The following is a 22,604-nucleotide window of genomic DNA, read 5'->3' on the forward strand; positions in this document are numbered from 1 at the left end:
CTTCTGTCTCTCTTGGCCACCCAAACACTGAACATCAGTTCAGTTTGTTATCAGGTCAAACTATGCAGCTTTAAAAAATCTGCAGCTTTTCAGCTGATTCTGTCCTGGGCTTTTTGAACCTCTGTACTTAGCCCTGAAGTCAGTGGGAGCTTAGCCATTATAATGGTTCAGTAGGAGATCAAGCCCTAATACGTGGCAGTGTTTTGTCAAACTTCTTGTTGATGTTCCTGTGTTCAGTGTCAAGTTCATTATTTTTCCTGAAATGTGCTCTCTAGACTATTAGTAGCAAAAGATTAGAGCTAATTTGGATCCACAATTACACAACTTTCCTCCCAGCTCTATCCATGTTTTATACAATTTCCCTAAACAGACTTCCATACTCTTCTAGAGTTTATTTCTTAAGCAGCTCAGCCATCTTCACCCAATCAGGTGTATGGCAATCAGTTGTGAGGTGTTTTGTTACCTGTGGCTTCACTTTCAAATCACTTTCAGTCAAGGCGACTGAGGAGGCGTGTCCTCAGTCCCAAAGATCCAAGAATTTTATCTTAATACACCCTTTGTAAATATTTTATGCATCAGATATAAACAGCCCAATAGGTTACACCTGTGATTTATTGAGAATTATACTTATGTGTTTCATCTCCTGCTATCAAGTAGGAGACAACAATTGCTCAGAGTCCTAAGGCCATTTTGTATATTAAGCAGTCAAACTCTGTTTCTGTTAACCATTACAGGCATTGAAGGTGGAGCAGTGAAAGTTCATGGAGCAAAAGGATCACCTCCTTCAACATTTTATAAGGTATTATTTTTATTGTATTGATAATGATATAGTATGAAGTGCACTTGATGTGAGAAATTTGATATTTTGGAGGAAGAGGATATACCATCTTCAGGTAAAACTCTTATTTTTTCATTTTTTGAGAAATAGATATAACTAAGGTTAATTTATAAGCCTTTGAGGAAGACCATAATGCAACATGGTAGTGTAGGCTAACATTGCATTTTAAATAAAAATGCTGTTTTTAGTCCCAGTGTCTTGTTTAATGAGGGCTTTCAGTCATTTTTAATTACACACACATCTACTCCTGCTTCAGTGTAAAAAGTTAATTTGATGATTCTTGGAAATAAAATTCTGTGTACATAATACACAGGGGGACTGTTAAAAAGAATGAATTAATGTTTGAATAGGTTTTTGAGATTCCTGCTTAGAAAATGCTACGTAACTGCAATTATTTATTTATTTATTACTGTAATCTACCAGTGGCGCTTGGAAGGGTACAATTTTGGGGCAATTGTATCAAAGTGCATACAGGGCTTAATCTTATTCCCATATAAACCAATGGGAAAACTTCAGGTGACTTTCATGAAAGCAAGGTTGGTCCTATAAATTAAAACTCTTGGTGAAGTTTGACCACAGCTGAGGTTATATGACTGAATTCATTTTGAAAAATACTTTTTTTTTAGAAAACAGTTATAATGTAAAAAAGCACATAGTATTGTTTGTAAAATGGTACTGCTTATACACATTTTTAAAGTACATCAAGCACATTTTAATTTTCTGTCAATTTGAAAGAAGAATGTATTAATTTTAAAGTATGACAACTATATAACATTTATTTCAGATTTTAAAAAGAATATTGTATTCAGAGTAGAGAAGGTATAGTTTTGGCCATAGTGACTGCAGTGTAGAAAACAAAGAAATCTTTAAAATCATTAATTTTGAGTATATTTTAAATTAATGAATATCCCTATTTCATGTTTCTCAGTTACTCATACACTTTTCAAGTTTTTCATTTGTTATATTCCTAATAATAATTTTGTTAGCTTTATGATGGAACGTTTTGTTGTTCTTAACCATCAGTAATTTAGCAATGTAATCAGTAACTAATTTTTTCCACAATATCACTTAGTTAAAAATGCCTTGAATTCATAATATGTATGTATGTATATAATTTCAGTTGTTTGTACAAAATATCGTGTTCTGCCCTTCATGTTTTCAGTCTCTTGCATATTAAATAAGAACTTCAAGAAGCACAATGTTAAAATAACAACTTCCACTTGTGTTATGTGGTCTGTACTTGGGAGAGCAAGTCTTTTTGAGATCTGGAAAAAAATGGGTTTTGATCACTGGGAATACCTTTAAAAATAATAATTGAGAGGATTTTGAAATAATTTTTCAAAATTAGAGCTAACTGGTCCTAATTGTGGGCTAACCATTTCCTATTTAGGAAAAAAAAAGAATTTAAAAAATAAAACACATTCTAAAGATTCTGGACTGGCTGTATTTTATTTAATACAAAGTTAATGTCAAAATTGTACTGAAGTTCCTCATCATAACTACTACTTTAAGCTGTGCATTTTTTCTTTCAAACCAAGGAACATTTTATAAAATCTGGAAGATTTTTTTGTAGTAGAATGTGCTTTATAGATATTTTTTCTTTTTTGAACTTTTTTTTTTGACAGTGTTCTTCAGCAGTCTTCTTAAGGTCCAGTTATCACTACTAAAGTTTCATCTCTTCACTTTTACACCTATTTAGCCAAAGCTAAAAGTATCAACGACTAATAAAATATGCAGCAATGAAGCCCCATATTAACAAATGAGTTACAATAAATCTCAATTAATTCCAGCCATATCTACCGTACAGGTACATAGCTCCAGATAGCCAGTTAAATTAAGAAACAAATAAAAATATACATAAATCAAAAAGACAGTGCATATTTAACCCTTTTTTCTCATATAGAGTATGTTACTTTTCAAGACAATATAGTAAGAATAATAATTCTACAGATCTCAAATATTAAGAGACATGTTTAGAATATATACTATAACTAAAATAATAGTCTGAAATGTCAATATTATGTTAGTAAAATTTCCTCACATATTTTTTTCAGTTCTATAGAACATTGTTTACTCAGGTGCTAAGTTAACATATGGATGGATGGATAGATATTTTGTATGCATCTGCGTGTGCACGCGCGTGCACTCACACACACACACACACACACACACACGTAGCTTGGACTTTTATTATAAGATGTATGAAAAAGAACCCAATATATACATTTTGACTAAGTGATGATTGGATGTGCATGATAACAAAGAAGGCGCATACCACATGCAGAGAAAAAAATTCTGCTTCTTTTCCTTCTGGATGTATTGGTAATTACTGCCTGTTGACCTTTTAGAGTAAATCAGGGGCAAATCCCTCATTTTTATAACCTTTTATCACTAGGTAAATGCCACTTACCTTGATGGTTACAGAGCTACAGCTGTCTGCCCAATAGGTGGGCCGAAGGCAGTGGAAAAAGGAAGGCGAACAGCAGAAAGCATTCTGAAAAGGTTAGTATACAATACAGATTCACTTTATTTTGCCTTTTAAACATAAAATCAAAATAAATTGGTAAACTGTACTAATAAGATGGCAGTTGCATCAATCTAAGAGGATGCCTAGAAGATGGAATTATTTAAAATGGTTGGAGATATCAAGACATAAATTGTGTAATTTAGAACCTGTTTTTCTTTTACCAAACTCATTATAGAGCTATGAAATATCAGTAACATTATTTATCAAAAAACAGGCAATAGGGCAAGAAGTTAGATGTGTTTGTTTAGGCTGGTGGTGGTGCTCAATCTTTTTACTCGATGGGCTGGATGGGTAGTGCCAGATCTAACCGTGGGCCAGATGATGGTTCTGATCCAGCACCTGGGGCCAGCATGGCAGCCACTATCCAGCCATGGTGGGAGGAGGTCAGCCTGGACTGAGCCTAGCTCAGGAGGGGGAAAAGGAGCTCCACTTAGCCCTGTAAGGTAGAAAAGGGGGCATGGTTCAGTCCCAACCCAGCCCCACAGGGGGAAGAGGGTGTGGCCCATCCACACAGGGGGAAGGAGATACTGTCTGGCTCCGCAGGGCACACGGGGTTTGGGAGTTTGGCACTATATTAATGGCTTCCTATGGCCAAGTTTCTGGACCCATGGGGAGCCCTGTGGTACTGATGCAGTGGCTCTGTGGGTTGCATTTGGCCTACAAGCTGGAGGTAGAGCATTCCTGGTTTAGATAACCTTACTGGCCAAGGCATATGTTGAAAGTTAAGTCAATAGTGATGCTTATCTACTTTTGACTAATGACCAGTTTCTAGCTGTAAGGCAGCGTGGCAGCCTTGCTATCCATTTCAGCAGCTCAGTGTATTTCATCTATTTTATTTATTCAGGTATAAAAATTGAACTGTAAGTGCCCGTCCAGGGCTTTGAGTGCCTGATCCATATATTTAAATGCTGCAGCATAATATACCACCCATGAATATATCCATTTCTACTTCAGCCCTCATATTCCTCAACAGCTTTGACAAAGAGAACCTCTGTTTTTTATAGGCTAAAACCAACACGCTGAATTCCATCCAGTATATTATTGGAAGCCAGTGCAATTCCCAAAGCATTGAGCTAATGTGCTCCTGATATACAGCTCCTCTCAATAAACTGTCTTCAGCATCTCTTCAAATTCAGCTTGTGACATATATAATTATTATTCTTCATTCCTTTTCTTTATTCCTTCCTTCCTTCCTCTCCATTGTTCAAAATGAATAATTAAAAAAATGTGTAAAGAAGTAGCCATTTAAAGCACCCTTTAATGTGCCTCAAGAAGTTAGTTTTAAAACATTTAATGCATTTGCTGCATTCTAGTGCATTGTAAAAGCTCGAAATGTACTCTTTAAGATTACCTGTATGTTGTAAGTACACCAAGTAAGAGAAGATTTCGGCAATCCTCAGAAAAGGGAACAGATTCCATTAAAATCAAGAACTTTCCCACAATAAGCAGTGGTGAATGGTTTAAAACTCTGGTTGAATGAGAAATTAAGCTAGCCACAACAAGGAATTTAGACAGGAAATCAGGATAGTTATAATACCCTTTTACACAGGTTCTCTGTACAGCATAAGTGATTTTAGTGCTAAAAAAAACTGCAAGTCTGGTCAGGGATGAGTCAGGGTTCCCAGCTGAAACTGCTAAGGACTAAAATTGACGCACCAAATATATTTTAAATTTTCATGTCTACAGTTAGTTTTATATGTTATATTTAACTTGTCTTTGGGAATGTGCTACGTTCTGTTGCTCAGCACATCTGACCACTTTTATTTTGGTGTTTAGATATAAGGTTTGATACCTAATTTTAGGCATCAGTTTCAATTTTCACTAACAATAAGTGGAAAAGAAAAATATCTTACTGTCCCCGACGGGCCTTCATAGATCTCTACTAGTAGTCTGGCTCTCCGTTTTGGTGACCACCCTCTTCACCGAGTGTTGGTGTTACTGGGTTTGGTTGTATTCCCGCTTCGCCAACCCCGCTTCTCGCCTGCCACGACTTTGCTGTTATCCCAGTGAGGCGGGGCTAGTTCACAGGTCCCTCGGTGTCTCAGGTCAGCCTCGTCGGTTACATACGGGGTTCCTGCCACCCCTACACCCCAGCCTCACACCACCTGTGGCCTCCACATCCCTGCGCCTGTTCAGTGATGTTCCTGCAGACTTCTATAATGGCCTTCCCCGCCTGTATAGGTGTCTCAGCCCTACTGCAATAGATAATCTCCACCACCGATCTGTCACCCTACACCATAAGCTGCGTACTTCCTCAAAGTGACCCTTCTATATGTACTCCCTCCCTGACTTATCACCAGCACCCTCTGATAGTGCCCAGGAGTAATGCCTCCTGGATGGATATTTCGTGCTGTCCCCTTATTCTTCGATCGATGCCTTCTGTTCTCGGCGGTGATCCCGCCCCAATCTTTCTCTCATGCCAGGTGATCCTTCAGCCTCACACCCCTCTTTGGTGCTTCCCGCACCCACTGCCTCGGCACTTACTTCCTGTGGCTCGGAATCCTCCTGGGTGGCCTTGATCCTTCGTTGCTCACCCGATCTGGTGCCTCGGGCTCTATCTGCTGGTGATCCAGCCGTTTTGCCTCTTCTCTGGGCTGCCGGACTCTCCAGCATTCCAGCTCTTCAGCGTCCGTCCCGCTGGGCTAACAGCAGGGACGGCTCTAACAGCCATTTGCTTCCCTCTCCATCCGCTGCCTCTGGAGCAGCAGCTGCCATTTTTAAATCCCCCGGCCGGCGTCTGATGTCACCATCAGCTGCTGGCCGCAGCTGTACATAGACGTGGCTAACGAGCCGCACGGGCTCTCCCTCCATTGCGGCGTCTCTCTTGTCCCACAGTGTACGTGTAGATGCTGACCCAGTTGCCTGGAGCATGAGCGTGTTTCAGTGTGGGGGCTGCCGGCTGGCTAACCTCTCAGTGGAAAAAACTTGTGCCCCAGCCAGCCCCTCTGCAGCACATTGTAAGTCTTCTTGGCTTCCTCGGGTCCCGGGACACTTACCTAAATATAATTTAACTTAATTTTATCTATTTAAGGTAATCTTACCTATATAATTTAATATTAAATTCCTTTATTCTGGTGCCATATAGATACGTCATTGAATATAGACAGAAAGTGTCTTTTAAACTGCTCCATGGGTATGAAAGATTCTATCAGTCCAAACATAATTTCCATGGTTGAATTGGTAAAATCTCTTAAAACAGTGGAAGGAGGTGAGAGTACCAGATACTGTGATGCTCTTCAAGTGCATTGACCTCATCTGTCTGATGTATTGAAGAGGCACTGAAGCTATTAAATGGAAACTGTGGGCGTTTTATATGTTTTTTAAAGTCTCTTGTATGGTATGCTCAAAAAATTGACATTTTTTCTCTCTCTAATAATGCTGCCTTTTTCTCATATTGTCAAAGTTTTATAATGTATTACAATTTCAATGGAGGTGGAGTTTACATGACTATTTCTGTTTTATTTAAATACTGATTGTACACCAGTATAATTGAATATGTCAAGCTTTTTGGAAAGGATTAAGTATCTCTTTTCCAAGCTGTGCAAAAACTAAGAATTATAGGTCCAGTAATGATATATTATTTTGAAGACACTAAAAGCTGTCTTATGCAATTGTCCATGTCATTAGGTGAAACTGTAGAATGATTTGTTGAACATCATTGAATGAGCTTTAGAGTAAGTGTCCTGTGGTCATTTTAAAATGCACTGTGGCTTAATGCGCATAATCATGAGCCATTTGAATTAGAGCGTCTGTCAAAAAGCCACTCTAATTAAAATGCCCCACCGCCATTGCCAACACATGTATAGGCAGCTTCCTAAGTGTCTAAATCCACATAAGTACCTAATTGGTGGAATAAGAGCAGGCCTTTAGAGTCAAGCAGTCAGGACAAATTTTGGAAATACCTCACTTGACAGTGGGCACATCTACTCATTGGCTCCATAGTAAATGTCTCGTTTCTACATGTGCAGCCCTATTAGGCTGCAGGAAACTAATTAATTCCACAGCAAGGTAGTATTTGTGAATACAAGTACTACCCTGCTGTGGAATTTTTCAAGCACAGCAGTGTACGTGTAGATGCTGACCCAGCTGCCTGGGGCATGAGCGTGTTTCAGTGTGGGGGCTGCCTGCTGGCTAACCCCTCAGTGGAAAAAACTTGTGCCCCAGCCAGCCCCTCTGCAGCACATTGAGCTGAGTTGGAGCAGCTCTGGATCTCTTAGGCCTCCTGTCAGCTGGTGCTGGTCCAACCTGGCTCAATGTGTTGTGGTCTCAGGTGCACATTCAAATAGTACACTTAGAAGCAATAAGCTGGGGTTAATTGGGGTTAATTGCTTCAAATTAATTGCGTGTGTAGATGTGCCCATGTATAGCTGTATCATTTGAATTGTATGTGTAGATGCATCATTTGAAATATGGTATAGCAATGTATTTGTTCAATGAGAGGTATTTAAATCCAAACTTACATAAAATTCAGAGTTTACATCCATGGGCTGTACTGGGATATTGCATATCATTCTTATGAAGTAGTTGGCTAATAAATAATTTTTTGCAGGACTCGCCTTATTTTCAGTCAACTTGGGTATGAAGATTACAGTGCAGTTAACATACAGATTTTAGGTTCCGAAGAGACATATGGACCGCATGCAAAAAAGCATATAGATGGTGTAAGTATTAATCATTTTAAAAACTGCATTAGTCACTTTGAATCTTTATGTGTTCTCTTTTCTAACTGTAAAAGAAGTTATTGGAGGAAATTTCAGAGCTGCTATCATGTAAAAATGTATGTTTTTTTTTTTTATAGAGGTGGTTAGCCATGTTAGTTGGAAGCCAGGCACCGGGTAGTACAGGGTGGAACCTTGTGAGGCATGGGCCTCACACAGGGATTCATTTCTAGTGGCGGAAAGGTTCCATTTCCACCGCTAGAAATGATTCTGAAAGAGGGAACAGTACAGCTGTTCAGCTGGCAACTGCCCTCTCTCACTTGCTCCTGGTGTCTTCTTGAGACTTGGATGGTCCTAGTGTTGGGTAAGTTTGGAGAGTCCCCTAGTGTGGAGAGTGGGGGAGGACTTTGCCCAACTGTTCAGCCTGCTTAGCTCCTGGGCATTGGGAACTGAACAGAGTGAGTGGCACCATAAGTCTCCACACTGCTCACCTGACCACTTGCTGGAGTGTGCAGCACTAAACCCTGGTTTGAGGAGCTGGCAGGTAGCAGTGGGTGGCTGCTCTTCTTCTCCCGTTCTATAGAAGAATCAGGATCAGATGCCTCCAGCACATTCTCCAGGCAGGGGTGACCCTAGTCTCCAAAGGTACAGGAGTCCTTCCTTGATGTTTGATTCTTCTTGGTCCCTGGGAGGAGTCAAACAAAGTGTACAGGCAGTTGTTCTCCTGAAAGAAACTCGCCTCAGGGCACCTTCTACCTGGTAGGACTTGGGTTACTTTTCTCCTAAAAGTGCCATTTTTGTTCTGGGAGAGACTATGTATGTGAATGCCTGTACATGCATGGTTTCTACCAGGGGAGCTGTAATTCTCCTGGTATAAATGTAACACCTGTATGTAGCCATGAGCTTTCATAGGCAACAACCAACTTTGTCAAGTGCTAGGAATAGACTGATGCTGGGAATGCAAAATTAAGACTACTTGTGCAACTACAGTTAGCCTCCCTTGTGAGTATGCATTTTGTTAGTCTTAAATTACATGTTCATATTATGTACCACAACACTTGCATACAGATATAAATGGGATGCGTTGTTTGGCAACACCGTGTCTGTAATCTCTTTTTTTTAAATTGATATGTGAAAGTCTAAAAAAAAAAGGAGTAAATCTTTGTATTTCCTATTATACATTTGTAGTACAACTTGTTACAAAATGGTAGCATCTAACTTTTTTTTGTCAGCTGTAAAATTTTATAAAGCAGCAAGGTATATGTCAGACAACACTCAGTTCTATGAATCTAGCGAGAAGACCTGCACTTTAAAATTGCTAAATAAGTACAGCTGGTGAGCTGTTTATGAACTGTTAATTTTTACGGAAGAAATTAATGAATTTATCATTGCATCTGTTAATTTAAATGCTTGGATTTAATGTCCTTCTGCAGTGTAGTTCCCTCCCCACTGAACTAGCTTTATAATGGTTTTACAGCTGTCCAATAATTTTGTTTCCCAGGATCATACATAGTCTACTTTAATCTGATTTTTTTAAATACACAGAAAACTGTATTAAAAGAACCTGATCAGGGTTGTGAAGTCAAGCATTCGAAAGTTATGAAATTTCAAGGAACTTTAGTTAGGACACTGTACATATACATTTTGTTGCAGTTTTGAAATGCATGATTGCATACTATTTTATTAAACAACATTCACCTGAAAAGAGCTACTTGATAGTTTGTGTTATGCCCATTGTTAATTGATGTCTTCCCGCCCATTGTTAATTGATGTCTTCCCCCACTATTTACTGTGTGCCAGGAGTTTTAAACCTTTTTAACAAGTGTACCCCTTTTGTCTCAAAGTTTCAGCTCATGTACCCCTTTATATTTTTTTCTTGTTTTTAATGTTATCTATTATGTTCTTGGCTGCTGCTGCCCGCCTTGAGTGCAGCCCCAGGAAGAGCCCAGCACTGCCCCAGCCCCAGCCCGCAGCGGCAGCCCACCATTGCCCTGCACGCAGATCTGGGGGCACATGCTCCCCATGACCCCCCTGGTGTGTGCAGCGGCAGGAGCTGCCACACTGCCCCCTCCTGCCTGTAGCCCCCAGACAAGCTGCTCTCAGCTCCATCCCATGCCCTGCCCTGGCGGTACAGCACCTGCCCCAGCCCCACCCCCACTCCCTTCCTCGCTGCAGGGGCCTCAGCCTGCTTCCCACCACTCCCCTTCCCTTACAGACTTACTAGCCGGACCCAGCTGCTCTCCAGGCTGCCGGGCTGTGTACATGCACAGGGCATTTATTGGCCATGTCAGCCAAAAAAAGACAATTGCCGATACTTGTACATGCATTCTGTGTACCCTCTATGACCTTTTTAAGTACCCCTACGGGTAAATGTACCCCCGGTTGACAACCATTTCTGTATGCTATTCAAATTCTTCAGTTTCCTCATGGATTTTTTGATTATACTTATCATTGTAAGAAATTAATGCTTCAAATCATTAATTTATATTCACAAACCTCCTGTCCCACAAGAGGAAATAATTATTCTTATTTTACAGATGGTAACTGAGGTACAGAAAGTATATGATCAGGTGTCCATTAGTTCTGAGAACCAAATTTGAAATTGATTTTTTTCGGAGAGATTAGCATTATATAATGTGTACATATTTATAGTTCCTATTGACTTCATTATCCTCTGGGAGTACTCACTACTTCTGCAAATAGGACAGCAGTGGCTCGAGTCAGCCTCCCAGAAAAGGAGGTTCACACTATTTCTCACCATAAGTGAGAAGTTTGGTTTGGACAGCATGCCTTGCATCATGTGGCAACTCCTAGGCAGAGTTAAAAAAAAACCCCAAGCCAACTTTCCTAAATTGCTGACACTACAAAACTGGTTTTGTTTTATATTCCCTTGGCTCATTCACTAACATCTTACAACATCTCAAACAATATGACTGTACACCTTTATTCTTCCCTTAAACACAGTCTATCATGCATTCAGAAGCAGGGGTTGTGTTTTAAAAAATTTTTGATCAAGTCAAGTGTATTATAATGCATTCATGCAAAGTGTCTGAACTGAGGTTGCTTATGCAACTGCAGATCTGGTATTTTCTAAAATTGAAGTCCTTTATTTTGCAACATTAGTAATGCTCATTTACCATCCTTCTTTCTGTGAAATCTCCATGGTTTTTGAACACCGCCCCCCCAAAGAAATATATCAAATTCATTCTTAGGACAGTAGATGGTCATCAACATGGTTCATCCACAGGGTTTGAACCTTTAGATTTGACCTTTAGATCACTTGATAGGCATCTGTGCTGTGATATCAGTATTTGTTTGTCATTCTCCATCCTCTTTGGATAAGTACTGGAGGGAAATAAATATTTTGCTCCTCCTCTTCCATCTCCCAAAGTCCTTATCCCAATCTGCATCTTTACCCCCTCAGGTCCAGATCTTAGTTCCCCTGCCTTTAATCGGGCAGCTTCCTCCTCAAAGCTGCCAGGATCCAGCAAGGGGAGCAGGCACTGAAAGCACAGCATAAACAAAGCCGTGGCACACGTTCCATTTAGGACATATATTGTGCCAAAAAACTGACTCATTAAATACTTTACAATATTTTAGGAAGTTTCAAAAAGATTTTACCAAGTTTTGGACATGAATCTGAGTGTTTCTTCTTAAGAATATTATTTGAGGTAAAAATTGAATTCCAAAGGACAAGGCAGGAAACTATACAATTTTTTGAAGTTTGGGGAATATCCAACATTTGTTTTCAGGGGGTGCATCTACACGTGCTGAACTGTACAGTAGACTAATTTGCTGTGGTATAAAGTGTCACAGTCTACACATGTGACTCTATTAGACTGCTACAAACTAATTTTCAGCCTGTTAAGGTCGTACTTTTGGGAACAGTACTTCTTACAGTGGCAAAAATAGCCTTGCCTAAATGCACATGTGAACACTGACCCAGGCATACATTGTACCCAGGCTGCAAGGGGCCAGAGCCCTGCCTGCTGCCTAGCTGCACAGCTCTGCATGTGAAGCACTCTTCGGCCCCAGCCACCTCCTCTGCTGCCCAGTGCTATGACCCAGAGCTCAGAGCTGACCCGTTGAGCCTGCTGCCAGCCTGGGGCTGCTCCACCTTAGCTCAAACTGCTGTGATCCCAAGTGGACATGTAGATGCTGTGCCTGGGAGCCATTAACTTTTGTACAGTTAGCCTCATCTTAATGGCACATGTAGATGCACCCAGGATAACTGAAGAAAAGAATTAGAAAATCTTTTAACAAAAAGATGGATGAGAATTATGTTACTGCTTTGTATTAGTACATAGTTGGTGTGTCTAAACACGCACTTTACGGTGCAGTAGACTAATTTACTGCACAGTAAAGCATCACCATTTACACATGCACAGCATTTGGGCCAGTGTAGACTAACTTATAGTACCATAAGATAGTGCTGTCAGACAGAGGTATTGTCTGATGGTGGAGTATATTACTATGCTTAAATGTATATGTAGACAGTGACATCAGAATTAGATTACTCCAGCTCAAATTGCACGAGAGTTTATCCAGTTGCATTAATTGCATGCATAGACATGCCCAGTGGTTGTCTTTTTATAGAGTTTCAGCTGCGGTAATGACAGTTCATCTTTGGAAGATTCCTTATGTTTAAATGTACTAGAGCTATGCATATTAAGTAAACCTTTACTTATGACTATTGAATTCATTATTTATAATATTTGGAAACAGGGTCCCCGGGAAGTGGTTATCTGGCTTGCTGTACACCATAAGCAGAAAAAGGCTGTGGAAATCTTCTCAAAAGAGATTGCACCAGCTGGAACTGGAATGGGTAAATAGTCCCATCTCTTTCTCTAAGTATCTGGCTCTTACTTTTATTTTGATCATTAATATTAAGGTAGCGCTTATAATATGTGCCTCATTGTGTTGATTGTGGCAGGCCACTTGGGGTGCCTACCACTTTAAGAAATTAGGCAGCCTGCAAAGCTGCCAGCAGCTGTGGACCACAAAAGAGTGGGACCATGCATGTCCGGAGACCCAGAGAGGGGCCAGGAGAGATTGGGTCTATGCAGGTCCAGAGGCCCAGAGAGGGCCCAAGGGCTTAGAGTGTGAGAGGACGAATGAACCCACAAGTAGAGTGTCTGAGGAAAGCTGGGATCAGGGCTAGTGCCCAAGGCTGCACCCAGGAGTAGCCAGGATGAGTGAAGTGCCCAGGTGTGGGCAGAGAGAAGCCACAACCAGAAGTAGTTATGATGAGCAAAGTGCCTGGGTTGTGGATAGAGAGTGCCACACCTGGGAGTAGCCAGGATGGGTGAAGGGCCTGAGGTTGGGGAGAGGGTCACACCTGGGAGTAGCCATAAGAGGCAAAGTGCCAAGGTATGGACAGCAAAAGCCAGCTCAAGAGTGAACTGTAACACCTGTAGGGCTGAAAGGGAGAGTGGGACTAGAAGGGTCCAGAGGCCCAGCAAAAGGCTGGGGAATAGTGTGAGGCCCAGTGAAGGGTCAGAGGCCTAGAGAGAGGCCAGGAAAAGCGGAAGACGAAAAGTGTCCCAGAGGAAACCAAAGGGGTCTGTCAGCCTGGAGAGGGACCGGGAGAGAAACCGAAGGGCCTGACAGCCCAGGGAGGGCTTGTGCAAGAGACCGAGGGGTCTGAAGGCCCAGAGAGGGGATGACTGAGGCCAAAGGGCCGGAGGGTCCAGAGAAGGGCTGTGTGAGTATCAAGGAGGAACATCAATGGACATCTGCAAGGCCTGGGATGTGGTGTAGGGGCAAAACGGAGCCATGCAATTGGCCCACAAGGCCTTTACCACCAACCTGGTGTTCATTACGATAAGACCAGAGCAGCCTCCCACACTCTTTTTGACAATTAACATCAAGGCATGGTGGGTGAGGGCAGGGCAGACTGCCTGTAGAACAGGGTACAAGTAATTTTTTTGTCTCCAGGGGCTTTATGGCCACCCCTGGAGATAGATCATGGTGTGACAGAGTACTTTGTAAACCCAAAGTTAATATGCTTACATGTTTTAGTTAAAGTGAGGTCTAAGACACTGACAAATTTATAGATGTTTATTTTGTTTGGAGTCACCTTTTCCTCCCCTGATGCTTCTCAGCCTTCACTGTTGCTACTTTCTTTTCTTGCTTTCATCAGCTTTTTAATGTCCTTGAACACACTAATTAAGGTGATGGCTTTATTCTGCTTCATTAAATTACTAAAATGACTAATATTACTAAAACGACTAATTTGTTAATTTACATAATTATATTTGATGATGTGCTGTTGCCTTCAGGGCTAGTGCCCAAGGCTGCACCCAGGAGTAGCCAGGATGGGTGAAGTGCCCAGGTGTGGGCAGAGAGAAGCCACAACCAGAAGTAGTTATGATGAGCAAAGTGCCTGGGTTGTGGATAGAGAGTGCCACACCTGGGAGTAGCCAGGATGGGTGAAGGGCCTGAGGTTGGGAAGAGGGTCACACCTGGGAGTAGCCATGAGAGGCAAAGTGCCAAGGTTCTGAATGAATTAGTCTGTAACACCCCTGACAGATGCTACATTTAAAGTGTGATTATGGAGCAATGCAGTAAAGTGTGTTCATGCAGCAATAAATTGCAACATGCTGTATGTTCAGACAATTTATCATGTGATACCCAGTTGCAAAAATGGCAATCCAGCAACAAAGTCTAAATGTAGACTATTGTCTTGTTTGTATTGCACTTTAATTTGAACGCATAGCATGTTATACACAGGGGCCAGTGTTTGGCCAGGTCCTTCAGCATCCCAGGGTGGACTGCTTTTTCCCCCAGCCCTTTTTCCTGCAAGGGACTCTCTATGACTCATGCTAAACTCTGCTGCCTGAACTCTGCTGCCTCAGGACATGCTTTTCTTGCACACAATAGGAGTACGTTGGGGGTAGAGGAAAAGCATATACACAAAAGTATGTTTATAAGGTGTCTTGGAAGAGTTTTAGATCTGCTGCTTTCATCTCCCCAGGTTTGCACAGGTATCCCCTGCTTTGCAAAAAGGTCAGGGGAGCTCAGCTGGTGAGCTCAGAGCTCACTTTTCATTAGCAGCATACCTGCAGGTGTGGGAGAGGGGCTGACAGCCCCTGCCAGCAGCTCTGCAAGTGCTTTTGTTGGTGAGCTCTGGCAGAGCAGGTTCCCAGGGAACTTTTTTCTCCTTTGGATAGCTTGCCCTGTGAACATGAAGCAGGTTGTGTGGAATAACAGTTTCCATTGCCTGATGGAAATAACATCTGCCAGCGGCTGAAGGTGCCACCCTGCTCTGCTATCTGTATGGCTTCAGATTAATGAAGCTAACCACCTCTTTCTACCATAATTATATTTCGCTAGCAAAACTGCATCACATATTACCATTTTTCTAATGAAATAACATTAATGTCTTCAGGACCTGTGTAACCTTTAGGATGGTGAAAGGTTTCTACTAAGCAACAAGCATTTGAAATTAAAACAGCCTTTTGTGAGTGGCTATATACTTCTAATTTGTTTAATATGGTGTGGCATCTGTTTGCTTGTGGGATCACAATTTTATCTTGTAATTTAGCATTTGCTGCATTGGTAGTAATGACAATGTATGAATGATTCCTTATTTATACTGCTTGAACATCCAAACTGAATTCCTGGTCCTACACTTGGATCTATCCTAAAGGCTGCTCTCTCTTTGACTGTGAGATTATATCTAGTGTGGCACATGTCTAACATAAGGCTGATCAGCTAACATATGAATGTAATATGATTCTATGGTGCAGGGATATAGGTTGTAGCCATGTTGGTCTAAGAACATAGGCAGACCAGGTTCTTTGGGTAAATCTGATATATTTTATTAAACCAACTCAAATATGGAAAAAAAATTTTTAGCAAGTTTTCTTCTTTGCAAGCTTTTGAGTACAAATACCCTTCGTTAGGCTGAGGAAGCATCTGCAGTTGGTCTGTGCGATTCCATGATGGAATGAATAGTGAAGAAGCCAGAAGCTGGTATGCATGCAAGAAGGCCAGTCAGTGAAGATGTCAATTGAGGAGTCAATGGATGAGAGAGAGGTTGCGGGGGGCAAAGGGGATGTAGCTGGTAAATAGTAGAGAGGTACCTGGGGAGTCAGATGTTAAGCAGGTTATAATGTGTTATGAATCCAGTATCTATATTTAGTCCATGATTTTTTGTATCCAAGTAGGTTGATGGAATGAAGTTCGTAAGATTTTCTGTGAAAGGTGTTTTGTAAATTCCCTATGAGAAGTAGAACTGAGAGATTGGAGAGAGAGTGTTTTTTTTTGTGAGAAATGTGCCCCCACAAGTAATTGTGTATTCTTATCTTTGATAGATTTCTGATGTGTATTCATTCTGGTATGCAGCTGTTGTTTGGTCTCTCCTGCATATTTTCCATCAGGTCATTTGGTGCATTGATGAGATATATTACGTTTCTGGAGGTCCAGGAATGCTGATGGTTCTGAGGTGAGGTGGTGGAGATGTACCAGGTTTCCTTGCGAACCTCATCACCAGAAGGAAACTTCCTCAGACCCAGAACACAACAAATGGATCCAGACCGTGCCATACCAAGAAATGTAAAACTTGCCAACATATTTCCACCACCCCCACAATTACTACACCCCACAACAGAACCATCAGCATTCCCGGATCTTACACCAGCATTCCTGGATTATCAGTACACTACCGTCCACTAACAAAGTTCAGCTCTGTGGCCAGTTTTCGCTAGCTAAAACTGGTTTGCTGCCCAACTGAAGTGTCTCCCAGTTGCCCTAGAAACCAGTAAAGTGAAAAAAAAACACATATGCCTGGTAGAAGTTAATAGCAGGTCTTTGTAAAATATTATTAATTTATACAAGAAAAAATACATACCAGCTATACTGTGAGCATAAAGAAGTACAGAGAGTCTGTATTTGAGAATTTGTTCTGAAAGTGTATTGAGCCTATTTTAAGTGCTGTTCAGGAAAAATATCATATACTAAGATAGCTCATGTTACCCCTGTAATTTAATTTAAATCAACTGGTATTCGCTTCCTGTCCTAATGTTTCATAAAGGTTGTCTGGTTTCTGGTAAACCAAATGCTAGCCACAGCCAACCTCAGAAGTACTGTACTTACTTGCATACCCCATGCATCTTTCCCCACAAAATTAGCCCTACAAGTTTGGGGTGCATGTTTTAAACAAGAAAGACAATTTTTCTGTCCAGGATAGAAGCATAGAGATGCTATAATGGCTGCTGCTTCTCTTCCTTCTATCCCTGCTGGTGAGCCAGATGGAAGGAGAGGTGGAAGGAGTCCTCGGCAGCAACTACAGTATTAACTCTTTCACAGCTCCTGCTGAATTAGCAATAACTTTTGGCTGAAGAACAAAAATCTGCTGTTAATTCAGCAGCAACTGAGCAGCCATCAGTGGTGAAAGAACAGGTTAGGGACTGTTTAGAAAAGAAAAGCTGGACATATTTAAGTCCATGGGCCCAGATGGGATGCATCTGAGGGTGCTGAGGGAGCTGGCTGATGAGATTGCAGAGCCACTGGCCATCATCTTGGAAAACTCAAGGAGATCAGGAGAGGTCCCAGATGATTGGAAAAGGGCAAACATAGTGCCCATATATAAGAAAGGGAAAAAGAAGGATCCAAGGAACTACCTACAGACCACTCAGCCTCACCTCAGTCCCTGGAAAAATCATGGAGCAGATCCTCAAGAAATCCATTACTAAGTGCTTGGAGGAGGAAAAGAAGGTGACTGGGAACTATCAGCATAGTTTCACAAAAGGCAAGTCATGCCTGACGAACCTGATTACCTTCTATGATGATGTGGCTGGCTGTGTGGGTGTGGGGAAACCTGTGGAAGTGACATACCTTGCTGTTAGCAAGGCTTTTGATAGGGTCTCCCACAACATTCTCACAGGCAAGCTAAGGAAGTATGGGCTGGATGAATGGACTGTAGGGTGGATAGAAAAATAGCTGCAGCATCATGCTCAGAGGGTAGTAATCCATGGCTTGATGTCTAGTTCACAACCGGGATCAAGTGTAGTGCCCCAGGGGTCAGTCCTAGGGCTGGTTTTGTTCAATGTCTTCATCAACAACCTGAAAGATGGCATACAGTGCACCCTCAGCAAGTTTGCAGATGACACCAAGCTGAGGGGAGTAGTAGATATGCTAGAGGGTAGGGCTAGGATTCAGAGTGACCTAGACAAATTGGAAGATTGGGCCAAAAGAAATCTCATGAGGTTCAAGAAGGACAAGTATAAAGGCCTGAACTTAGGATGGAACAACCCCATGTACCAGTACAGGCTGGGGGCTGTCTGGCTGAGCAGAAGAGGACCTGGGGGTTACAGTGGACAAGAAGCTGAATATAATCCAACAGTATGACCTTGTTGCAAAGAAGGCTAATGACATACTGGGCTGTATTGATAGGTGTGTTGCCAGTACGTCAAGGGAAGTGATTATTCCCCTCTATTCAACACTGATGAGGCCAAATCTGGAGTACTGTGTTCAGTTTTGGGTCCCCACTACAGAAAGGATGTGAACAAATTGGAGAGAGTCCAGCAGAGGGCAACAAAAATGGTAAGAGGACTGAGGGACGTGACTTATAAGGAGAGGCTGAGGAAAATGGACTTATTCAGTCTTGAGAAGAAGACTGAGAGGGGATTTAATACTACCTGAAGTGGGGTTGGAAAGAGGATGCAGCTAGCAAGGGATGGGCAAAATGTGGCCCACCAGGCCATTCTATCCAGCCTGCGGGGCCCCTAAAACATTTAGAAAATTAATATTTATCTGCCCCTGGCTGCCTGTCATGCAGCCCTTGATGGCTTGCCAAAACTCAGCGGCCCTCCACCCGAAATAATTGCCCTCCCCTGAAAACTGTTCTCAGTGGTAGCAGATAACAGAAGGAGCAACAGTCTCAAGTTGCAGCAAGGGAAGTTTAGGCTAGGTATTAGGAAGCATTTTCTCACTAGGAGGGTAGTAAAACACTGGAACAGGTTACCCAGAGAGGTTGTAGAATCTCTATCCTTAGAGGTTTTTGGGACCTGGCTTGAAAAAGCCTTGACTGGGATGATTTAGTTGGGGATGGTCCTGCTTTGAGAAGTTGGTTGAACTAGATGACCTCCTGAGGTCCCTTCCAGCCCTAATTTTGTGTGATTCCATGCCTGTGAGAGGGTAAAAAGTACAGCTTTGGCCTGAGCAGGAAAGAAGGGGGAATAAGTTGAAGAGTAGGCTCTGTCTCTGCTCCATGCAGCCATGAATCTGGAAAAATACTTTTTTTTTAATCCTACCTTCCCCAGACAAGATGTGTATCTTATTTGTGGACATGTGGTATGTTAGAAAATGTATTATTGCATTTCAGAAGTGGGCAGAGGATTCCTTTAAATGTTGTAGTGTTTTCTAAAATGTTGCAGAGAATCTTGCTCTCTAGCTTTAAAGTAATATGATAATTTAGAAAACTTGCTGAGGATCTCTTACTCTTTCTTTCTCATCTAAACATTAAAGTCTGATAGTGGTTCAGTTTCTATAATACAGTTACAGTATCATAGAGTATGAGGTCAGAAAGGATCATTAGAGCACTTTACTTGAATTGTGACTTTTTAAATTGATATTGTACCCATTAGGCAGCTAACTTGTTTTATTTTGGGTTTAATCAGGATTTTCATGTTCAGTAGAGAATTTTAAGATTTTATTTTAAGTAATTTAGAGCTTGGCCAGCTTATCTCTGGGGCATAGACCTTTTTACATATTTGCTCAGTTTTGCACCTCTTTAGTATAACTTGGTTTAGATCGTATTTACATAATACATGGCTTTTAAAAATATAATTATTTGAGTTAACACCAAACCTTTCTACTTTCAAGAAATATTTAGCAGTTAATTTGACATTTTACTTTTGTCTGTTTTGTAGTTGAAGGGTTAATACTATCTTGGTTTTTCAGTGCATTAGATGTTATATATTTATGTGCACATATGAATATACAGTACAGTTTCTTTTTGCCCTTACAGTTGTGAAGAGATAGACTTAATCTAGAGTTTGTTGATTTTAAAGTTATGTTTATAGAGGCAGGGGTCAGTGAATGGTTACAGCCTGAAAATTATAACTTCTTTTTCTACCAGTTGAAACACAGTTATGCTAGACTAATAAGCGATATTTGTTTATATAATTAGAGAGCATTTTAAGTATTAAGGATTTTTCATTTATTTAGAGATGCAATTTTCTTACAGAGAGATTTTTGTTATTAAAATAGTATTTTGACTATAAATAACTTAATAACATTTTTAAAACTATAATTTTTAAACAAGAATTCATAGTGGTAATTGACGTGGAGTCATTCTTTTGTTTTGTTATTTCAAATAAGATATCCATTGTTTAATGGAATGAACATGTATTCAATTAGTATCTTAGCATTCAGCAGTATAATATAGCTGATTGGTACATAAGTTATGTTCTAAATATGGTTCTTGCTTTAAAGGAAGAAAGGCTGATTGGATCTTAAAACAAGTCCATGAGACTTGAAGTTCATGCATTTGTGTAATTCTTTCCAAATTATTAATCTGAGTCTCTTAATATATAAGACACCTATTGTATAAGTGAACCCTGTTTGAAAGCTGCAGACTTGGGGTTTTATATTTTTCAGTTTCTTCCTTTCACACAATTCTTAGAGAATATAAAAAGCTAAAATGCTGAATTACTCGGGATGGCAGTGTGAGAATAGTGTATATAATTTTCAAGATCCTTGATGCTAACATGAGCCATAAGTGGCCAATTCATCCATGGTAGGTAGCCAGCCAGCCTCCTAGGTGGTTTTAATACCAGAACTCTTGGAGAAGAAACAGGCAGGTATGTTTGTATTTAAAATCAGAGGAAGCGGTAGGCAGTATGAGTGAATGATCAGCTTGGTGTACTGGTCTTATTTTTCAAAAGAACCATCTGAACCTCTAAAATTTTCAGTGGTAATTATGCGCCTAGGAACTTTGCTGTTGTATTATCTGAAGAACTAGAGGTAAACTGTTTTTGAGAACAGTATAAATTTGGGATTGCCTGGAGGTACCCAAACATAAAGAACATTTATTAATCCTCTTTCCAAGTAGAGGTGTAAGGCATGATTTTTGACCGTCTAACCTAACAAACTTTCCTGGTGTATATTTATAGAAGCACATTATACCAAAGGCTGTTTCCAAACTCAAAGTCCATATCCTTAATAATGCTAAAATCATTTATTATTTGAGAAGGATATTTCTAAATTTAAGTATGCTTTGTACTTATGCCATCTGTGAACATTTTGTCAGGCTATTTGATGCAATACTGTATTCCAAGTGCCAGTACATAAGTGGGGAAATTACGAGGTAGACTTTTATGTCATTTTACATTGCATGTGCATCTGAACTTCATGTGTATAGAGAAAGGGCTAGTGGTGGGACCTTAAGTGTTCACTTTTTATCATAGGGGCGTAGGTTGTAGCCGTGTTGGTCTAAAGACATAGGAAGACAAGGTTCTTTGGATGAATCTGATATCTTTTTATTAGACCAACTTCAATAGTTTGAAAAAAAAATTTAGCAAGCTTTTGGGTTTAACTGAAAGCTTGCTAATTTTTCCCCCCAACTATTGAAGTTGGTCTAATAAAAGATATCAGATTCACCCAAAGAACCTTGTTTGCCACTTTTTATAATGAGTGCTTTAGGGTATCTATAGGACTAAGACAGCTATGTGCTTCACCAACAGTATTTACATTAAACTCTCATTGGACTAAACTAATGTAGACCAGAACCCAAATCTTTCTTCTCCCATATGAACAGCTTAATCACCCTCTTTTTTCCTTTGCCCCAGTTAATTTTTCTTTTTGAAAGTGGCAGAAATTTAAAAGGAGGGGAAGAGAGTGCTATCACAGAGTGCTCCTTGTCTTTTATGGCAGCAGGAGAGCAATGGCTATAGCAGTGAATCCAAGGAAATCTTACAATTTTGGATGCCTTTCCTTATGAGAGATTACTGAAAATGGCAACAAATATGAATCCTTTCGGCCCCAAAATTAAAAAAGGAAAAATCATCAGAGTACTTTGGTCTGAGTTGAAATTTTGTCTCATTTATATTTTTGTCATGTTTAAAGAAGAAACTTTGGCAAACAGCGAATACTGACTGCTTTTTTGATAGTAACAAGTGTTCAAAAAGGAAAAAAATGCATTGGAGTGTTTCCCTTATTTAATTATGCATCTAGTCACTGTGCCCTCTGCTGTATTTATTAACATAATTGTTTTTTTCTTTTTGTTCTTTCTGCTGGCATTTATTACTTTATGTGTTGTGTGTGCTTGTGTAGATGACAGTACTTCCCACACAAAGTACCTTTCCTCCGTAGATCTCAGAATGCTTTGCAAATATGAACTAATTAAGCTTCACACTATCTAAGAAAATGGGAAAGTGTCATCACTGTTTTACAGATGGCTTTTCAATGTAACACAGGGAAGCAATGCAACACTAACAAGTTGAAATCAAAATTTAAATACTTGTTGCCTTGTTCTAATATTAAATATAGTAGTCCTTTTTACACAAGATAATACACTGGTGATAATAACATAAATGGCAGGAGGTGGTGCTGGTACTAATGCCTCTGGCTAAAA

The 22,604-nt window shown here is 40.5% G+C and overlaps 1 protein-coding gene across 1 annotated transcript in view; it reads left to right on the top strand.

The window, feature by feature from the left end:
* Positions 1 to 22,604, top strand: part of LOC149870541 (uncharacterized) — a 115,025-nt gene that overhangs the window by 39,590 nt on the left and 52,831 nt on the right. Inside the window, exons 10-13 of the mRNA XM_090036447.1 lie at positions 735 to 799; positions 3,234 to 3,340; positions 7,915 to 8,026; positions 12,749 to 12,848. Coding sequence (XP_089892573.1) covers positions 735 to 799; positions 3,234 to 3,340; positions 7,915 to 8,026; positions 12,749 to 12,848 — 384 coding nt within the window. The remainder of the gene's footprint in view (positions 1 to 734; positions 800 to 3,233; positions 3,341 to 7,914; positions 8,027 to 12,748; positions 12,849 to 22,604) is intronic.

The sequence above is a fragment of the Crocodylus siamensis genome, chromosome 2, assembly GCF_052110815.1.
Source record: "Crocodylus siamensis isolate JL-2025a chromosome 2, ASM5211081v1, whole genome shotgun sequence".
NCBI lineage: Eukaryota > Metazoa > Chordata > Crocodylia > Crocodylidae > Crocodylus > Crocodylus siamensis.